The sequence below is a fragment of the Nematostella vectensis genome, chromosome 15, assembly GCF_932526225.1.
Source record: "Nematostella vectensis chromosome 15, jaNemVect1.1, whole genome shotgun sequence".
Taxonomy (NCBI): Eukaryota; Metazoa; Cnidaria; class Anthozoa; order Actiniaria; family Edwardsiidae; genus Nematostella; species Nematostella vectensis.
Genome location: NC_064048.1, coordinates 4201090 through 4209454, shown reverse-complemented (window position 1 = coordinate 4209454; position 8365 = coordinate 4201090). Strand labels below are relative to the sequence as shown.

General features: G+C 43.7%; 1 protein-coding gene across 1 annotated transcript; it reads left to right on the top strand.

Moving 5' to 3' along the window:
- The first annotated feature begins 358 nt into the window (after nucleotides 1-358).
- Nucleotides 359-8350, top strand: LOC5515650 (inactive C-alpha-formylglycine-generating enzyme 2). Its single transcript, XM_001635754.3, has 7 exons — nucleotides 359-732; nucleotides 1227-1271; nucleotides 1674-1824; nucleotides 5312-5367; nucleotides 5628-5712; nucleotides 7529-7682; nucleotides 8071-8350. Exons 1-7 carry the CDS (start codon nucleotides 400-402, stop codon nucleotides 8147-8149), a joined length of 903 nt encoding a protein of 300 aa, XP_001635804.3. The 5' UTR covers nucleotides 359-399; the 3' UTR covers nucleotides 8150-8350.
- The last annotated feature ends 15 nt before the right edge of the window (nucleotides 8351-8365 follow it).

Here is an 8365-nt window from a genome sequence, read left to right as displayed (position 1 = left end):
GTGGAGATACTGCAAAGGCATATAAAAAAACTTTTTGTTCTTTCGGAGGTGGTTAGATTTTTATCAGCTTGCTTAGTAGGTTGTTCGTTGTACCTGGAGATCGTTCCCAGCAATTTGGTTATAACATATATTTCTTGTGTTGAATCCTGGCGTACAGGAAACCGGAAAATATGCTTTTCCTGCATCTTTGCAGCCCAACTAGGAAACCGTCATGCCTTAAAAACTCTCAAGGTAGTAATAGCAAAATATATTACTGTACGTAAAATAATGGAACTTTTATTTGTGGAGGTGTCACGCACCACAGGTAAACCAAAATAAAAAGAGTAAGACTGTGTCAAGTAGACCACAGGAATCCCATGCAAGACAAAAGATAATTTTCACTGCAACAAAGAATTCGCCATGTATTTTACAAGGCCTGTTTTATTCTCTGTGTTAACTAATCTTTACCTAAATTCACTATATGTGGCTAGCCATGAAGATATGGTCAAGCTTTCTGGTGGGATATTCCGTATGGGAACAAACTCGGGGGATGGCAAAGATGGCGAAAATCCCGCCAGAGATGTGAGAGTGAAGGCTTTCGCTATCGATAGATATCCAATAACTAACGAACTATTCCGAGCATTTGTGAGATCTAAGAAGTTCAAGACTGAGGCTGAAAAGTTTGGATGGAGTTTTGCATTTCATACTTTCGTGCCTGAGAATGTCCGCTCTAAAGTGACTCAGTCAGTTCAGGTAAAAAATTGTTAAGAACTTTTTAGTTAGAACATCATGATTGTGAATAAGACACAGGTGGCCCAAGGTATTACCTAGATCTAGTTGTCAACATACAACCCCCCCCCCTCCCCCCACCCTCTCCAATATTGGAAATCTATAGGCCCCTGAGCACAGCAGGCCAAATAATTACAGCAACTTGCTTGAATCACCAAACCAAAGCATTCCGTTAAGGCTACATTAAAAAACATATATTAGTGGTGGGTATTTCCTCCTTGGGAGCAAGCGGATGTTTTTTTAATTCTGTTTTCTTCTTATATCTTAGTTAGGCTTCTTGTGTGGAGAAAAATGATTAATCCAGCAGAGGGACTGTTGCAACACATTTTTTAGTGCAGTAAAGGGATTGTGTCCTATGCAGCCGTCTTCATCAGACTGACACTATATGGACAGCTGCACTGCAGCAGACTAGGGTTTCCCGTGCACAACTGTCAATTGTTATTGGTTTGCTTTTCTAGGGTGCTCCTTGGTGGATTCCAGTCAACAAAGCATACTGGAGACAGGTAATGTATTTGGATCCTGTAGTTAGGACAGATGCATTTGAAAACGTGCATGCTACATTGTGTGACAAATTGCAACCGAAAAGTTTATGTTTTACAGGCCCTTAATATCTTGCTCAAATGTTCAGCATAGCTAATAACTGTAGTTTGTTTGCAGTCTGTGGGAGTGAGAGTCTCTTAAGAACTCATCTCACTCATGAAAAGCATGTTGCAATTCTAGACTTTTCTAAAAAACTTTTAGGTCTTCCCTTCTACACCATACTTTTTTAAGCATAGTCCAGGATTCCTCTTGCTCAGTGATGTGTACATAAACAGATCCCCTTTCATTTATGTTACTCAGATCCTCCAAAGAGCACAGACTTCTATCAACTATAGTCTACTGATTTGTTTAACATTCGTTATCAGCCAGGAGGTCCTGGGACAACAATCAAAGACAAGTTGAACTATCCTGTTGTGCACATAAGTTATAACGATGCCACTGCCTACTGCAATTGGGCAGGGAAACGTCTTGCCACTGAGGCAGAGTGGGAGTTTGCTGCCAGAGGGGGACTGCAAGGTAGGGACCAAGGATGATGGCCAGTGACTGCAAGGGAGGGACTATGGATGATGGAGATGCTAGGCAGACTGCCAGGGAGGGACTAAGGATGATGAAGATGCTAGGGGGCTGCAAGGGAGGGACTAAGGATGATGGAGATGCTAGGGGGACTGCAAGGTAGGGACTAAGGATGATGAAGATGCTAGGGGGACTGCAAGGTAGGGACTAAGGATGATGGAGATGCTAGGGGGACTGCAAGGTAGGGACTAAGGATGATGGAGATGCTAGGGGGACTGCAAGGTAGGGACTAAGGATGATGAAGATGCTAGGTGACTGCCAGGGAGGGACTAAGGATGATGAAGATGCTAGGGGGACTGCAAGGGAGGGACTAAGGATGATGGAGATGCTAGGGGGACTGCAAGGTAGGGACTAAGGATGATGGAGATGCTAGGGTGACTGCAAGGTAGGGACTAAGGATGATGGAGATGCTAGGGGGACTGCAAGGGAGGGACTAAGGATGATGGAGATGCTAGGGGGACTGCAAGGTAGAGACTAATGATGATGAAGATGCTAGGGGGACTGCAATGTAGGGACTAAGAATGATGGAGATGCTAGGGGGACTGCAAGGGAGGGACTAAGGATGATAGAGATGCTAGGGGGACTGCAAGGGAGGGACTAAGGATGATGGAGATGCTAGGGGGACTGCAAGGTAGGGACTAAGGATGATGGAGATGCTAGGGGGACTGCAAGGGAGGGACTAAGGATGATGGAGATGCTAGGGGGACTGCAAGGGAGAGACTAAGGATGATGGAGATGCTAGGCGGACTGCCAGGGAGGGACTAAGGATGATGAAGATGCTAAGGGGACTGCTAGGGAGGGACTAAGGATGATGAAGATGCTTGGGGGACTGCAAGGGAGGGACTAAGGATGATGGAGATGCTAGGGGGACTGCAAGGGAGAGACTAAGGATGATGAAGATGCTAGGGGGACTGCAAGGGAGAGACTAAGGATGATGGAGATGCTAGGCGGACTGCCAGGGAGGGACTAAGGATGATGAAGATGCTAGGGGGACTGCAAGGGAGGGACTAAGGATGATGAAGATGCTAGGTGACTGCCAGGGAGGGACTAAGGATGATGAAGATGCTAGGGGGACTGCAAGGGAGGGACTAAGGATGATGGAGATGCTAGGGGGACTGCAAGGTAGGGACTAAGGATGATGGAGATGCTAGGGTGACTGCAAGGGAGGGACTAAGGATGATGGAGATGCTAGGGGGACTGCAAGGTAGAGACTAATGATGATGAAGATGCTAGGGGGACTGCAATGTAGGGACTAAGGATGATGGAGATGCTAGGGGGACTGCAAGGGAGGGACTAAGGATGATAGAGATGCTAGGGGGACTGCAAGGGAGGGACTAAGGATGATGGAGATGCTAGGGGGACTGCAAGGGAGGGACTAAGGATGATGGAGATGCTAGGGGGACTGCAAGGTAGGGACTAAGGATGATGAAGATGCTAGGGGGACTGCCAGGTAGGGACTAAGGATGATGGAGATGCTAGGGGGACTGCAAGGGAGGGACTAAGGATGATGGAGATGCTAGGGGGACTGCAAGGGAGGGACTAAGGATGATGGAGATGCTAGGGGGACTGCAAGGTAGGGACTAAGGATGATGAAGATGCTAGGGGGACTGCAAGGTAGGGGCTAAGGATGATGGAGATGCTAGGGGGACTGCAAGGTAGGGACTAAGGATGATGGAGATGCTAGGGGGACTGCAAGGTAGGGACTAAGGATGATGAAGATGCTAGGGGGACTGCAAGGGAGGGACTAAGGATGATGGAGATGCTAGGGGGACTGCAAGGTAGGGACTAAGGATGATGGAGATGCTAGGGTGACTGCAAGGTAGGGACTAAGGATGATGGAGATGCTAGGGGGACTGCAAGGGAGGGACTAAGGATGATGGAGATGCTAGGGGGACTGCAAGGTAGAGACTAATGATGATGAAGATGCTAGGGGGACTGCAATGTAGGGACTAAGGATGATGGAGATGCTAGGGGGACTGCAAGGGAGGGACTAAGGATGATAGAGATGCTAGGTGACTGCCAGGGAGGGACTAAGGATGATGGAGATGCTAGGGGGACTGCAAGGGAGGGACTAAGGATGATGGAGATGCTAGGGGGACTGCAAGGTAGGGACTAAGGATGATGGAGATGCTAGGGGGACTGCAAGGAAGGGACTAAGGATGATGGAGATGCTAGGGGGACTGCAAGGTAGGGACTAAGGATGATGGAGATGCTAGGGGGACTGCAAGGGAGAGACTAAGGATGATGGAGATGCTAGGCGGACTGCCAGGGAGGGACTAAGGATGATGAAGATGCTAGGGGGACTGCTAGGGAGGGACTAAGGATGATGAAGATGCTTGGGGGACTGCAAGGGAGGGACTAAGGATGATGGAGATGCTAGGGGGACTGCAAGGGAGAGACTAAGGATGATGAAGATGCTAGGGGGACTGCAAGGGAGAGACTAAGGATGATGGAGATGCTAGGCGGACTGCCAGGGAGGGACTAAGGATGATGAAGATGCTAGGCGGACTGCAAGGGAGGGACTAAAGATGATAGAGATGCTAGGGGGACTGCAAGGGAGGGATGATGATTATTATTATTACAATGATAATAATAAAGATTATTAAGAATTATTGATGCATTTTCCAAGGAAACCTTAGTTACATTCCGCTAAGCTTATCAATACTTATTCAAATCAGACGTTAGACTTGCTCCAAGTAAACCTCAGAGTCAGTATAATAGTAGAATAAATCAGGGAGCGAAGCGAGATGAGGTCGCAAAGCGACCAAGCGAGAATGGCTCCTAAACCTCAATTTTTTTAACGACTTTGAGCAAGTCTAAAAGTCTAAAGTTTACTGTACATGTAATTAAGTCATCAAATCAATCAAAATACCCAAATAGTAGTGTTCTTTTACCAGAGAGTATAAAATATGGCTCACCAAAAGTTGGTAGTTGACTTTGCCATTGATGATGAAAACTTGGAGAACTACAATAAAGTGATCAATATACACTTCCAATTTTAGAGCCAAAATCACACTCTGTATTGGCTGTGCTTTTCAAATATTTCTGTGTTGAAGTGTAAATAAATGATTATAAAGGGGATTCAGAAAGACATAGAGAGAGAAAATTATCAGAGGAACTACCAGTCCTGCTAGTCCTATCATTATTTTTAGCAGCTCTTACATTTAGACTTATCAATTAATTTTTTACAACCGGTTATTGCCTTCTTGATATATCCAGGCAATCATCAGCGGCATAGCCAGGATATTTAACAGGAGGGGGCCCAAAAAGGACTCAAGGCATTTTCCTGTATTTTAAATAATGCCTCATACATTTACTGTATTTATGGCTGCTAAAAAGGAGGGGGGGCCCTAGGCAACCCCCATGGCTACGCCCCTGATCATATGTAACAACCCACTTGATTTGCTCAATGTCCTGTTTTTCTTTGCAGGGCAAGTATATCCCTGGGGGAAAAAGTTTGAAGAGAAAAGGATGAATATATGGCAGGTTTGTATGTTTGCATAGCCACTCTTTTACATTAGCTCATTTTTTGCTAATAATAATCGTAACATGATGATACTAATAATTTGTCGTTGATGATCCCCTTTCCCCCCCCCCCCCCTCAGTGCTTTACCTATAAGTGTAAAAAAGGTTGTAAAATTCAAGCTGTTTTTTTTTTGCAAGAAATGGGGGGGAGGAGGGAGAAATGATGCAAATCATGACATTTGTGGATGTTTCATGTAAGTAATTATTCGAAAACATTTTAGGGTGATTTCCCTGGCGAGAACACTAAGCTAGATGGATATGACTGGTTGGCTCCAGTCAATGCTTATCCACCACAGAATAGCTATGGTAAGGTGACTATCATCATCATCTGTTATCATCATCATCATCATCACCATCACCATCACCATCACCCATCACCATCATCATCATCATCATCATCATCATCATCATCATCATCATCATCATCATCATCATCATCATCATCATCATCATCATCATCATCATCATCATCATCATCATCATCATCATCAACTGTTATCATCATCATCACCACACTATTTTAAGTATGGTAAGTCCTTAGCATCATCATTTCCAGATTACCATCTGTTTTTAACTCCATTATCATCGCCATTGCTATTACAGGCTCTTAGCCAGAATTTTGAGCGGGCTGTTTCGTTTTTTCATTTGAGCAGCTCAAATTTCCGGTATACCCCTCTCCTCGCCTTATTACATTAGGCAATCAATACTTCAAATAAATTTAATCTTGTATCTAAAATGTTTTTTAAAATAATTATCTTATTTATTATCGCTATATGTTAAAAAAAGATTTTCATAGTTATCTTAAAGACATATTGATGTGCACGGTATATCCAGCCAAGGTTTTTTGTTTGTTTGTTTGCTCTGAGCGGAACTTTAAGCCGGGTGGGGGGGGGGGGGGGGGGGGGGGGGGGTTCGTCCGAACCCCCCGAACCCCACCTGGCTACGGGCCTGTATTAATCAATCATTATAGCATGGATCCATGTTTCTTTAATGCCAGGCAGTGGAGTTTTAACAGAGTGCTTTTTATAGGTGGTGGCGACAAGTTTTGTACAACATTGTGAACAATAAACTTGTCTCACAGTCGCCATTATCCTCATATTCCAGCACCACCCCTATATCTTCAACATCCCTACCTGTTGTACTCTCCTGCGAAGAGCTTTCTGTGTCGCTCGTTTACTTTGCTCCACATCAACCTCTGATGAAACGAGCCGGATTTCGCGTCCCCATTGTTTCAGAATAGAGGCTGAGTAGCCAATCAGATACCGTTTAAGAAACACACTAAAAATAGATTGACCATTTTAGTTTAACCACGGAAAACGATGGCGAGAGGAGAAGGCATATCACCGCTGCTTTCCGTTAGTTTTTTTTTTTTTAACAAGACTTTTATTACGGGCAGATAACATCATACACCTCTTTTTTTTTCCTTTTAGTTGCAACACTCCTCCAACGGCACTAGCAAATATTTTTTTACTGTTCTATTGCGACCCGCGTTTTCAAAACACGATTTGTTTTGGTTTCTGTTCCTTCAGTAAAACCATTCTGAGCCAATCAGAGTCTCGCTTTGTGCACTTCCCTGGCTATCCACTGGACGAGAACCAGACAGTGTCGCGACAGAAAGCCAGGCAACTGCACTAGGCGAGAGATGGCAAGAATCTGATTGTTTTAGAATAATTTGACTGGCGGAACAGAAAATCCCAAAAGACAAAAACAAATCGATGTTTTGAAAATGCGGCGTCGCGATACAACGGATTCGACAGTAACAAGGCAAACCATTCTGATACGGAAAGTATGTGGGTAGTTTACATTCGAGGAATGTTAACATTGTAGAACTATCTTTTGGAAAGAGCTTTTCTCTGTGGTGTTTTACTGAACACACGCTCAGCCGACTCGAGTCCGCGAAAGGAGAAAGGGGGTTGGCGGGGTCTGGATCTAGCCACTGAGAAGATATAGAAGGTTCACTGTGATTGGTCAGTTCCGGAGACACGAAATCCGTCTCGTTTCAGCGAGCGCAAAGAGAGTTCAACTTCTGGAATAAGGTTGATGTGGAGCAAAGTAAACGAGCGACACAGAAAGCTCTGCGCAGGAGGATATCCCTGATGCAGATCGACCTTCGTATTTACAGGAATGTACGACATGATAGGCAATGCATGGGAATGGGTGGGGGATGAATTCAAATCCCCAGAGGGTAGAGGAGAGAAAAAATTTGTCCTCCGAGGAGGATCATACATTGATTCAAGAGATGGAAAGTTTAATCACAAGGCACGCGTGACAACAAGGTATTTGCTTTGTCATCATTGTCATCGCCATATAATCTCCATCTTTATTTGGGGCAAAAGCAGCCTTTTCGCGTTGTTCAAGCGTTCAAATTCCCTTTGACGCAATTTCAGTTTAATTACAGTAGGACATCGATTTACTTTATCGAGTATCTTTATATCTAAGTTCAACAGTAAAAAAATCACTGGCTTCTAAAGTATTCATTTTCAGTATCAGTAATACACGAAAAGTGTTTGTATTGTGGAAAAAAACTTGTATTTTGTGTATTTTTATATTGTTTATTTTCGGATGATTTTTTTGATCGAAAATGTTCCCATAAAGAAATATTTTTGGCTTTCTTTGATTTTTGCTTTTATTTTTTTTCCTTATATTATTATATTTTTTTTTCAGAATGGGGAATACAGCCGATGCAGGTTCAGATAATATCTCATTCAGATGCGCTCGGAGTTTATCTAAAGATGAACTTTAGTTACGGGAATATAGCTCTGGATTCTAGCGAAATTTATGATAGATATTTTGCAATAAAAAAAAGCATTTGTATTTTTGCAGCAATTCAAAATCCACAAATTCATTTGGCGGACGGAAACTATGGATAGCTTCGGAAGTATTTTATAAATCACTTAAGAATTTGATATAGATATCAAATAAAAAGGAACAAAATCAAACCATATGAGATTGGTCCTCA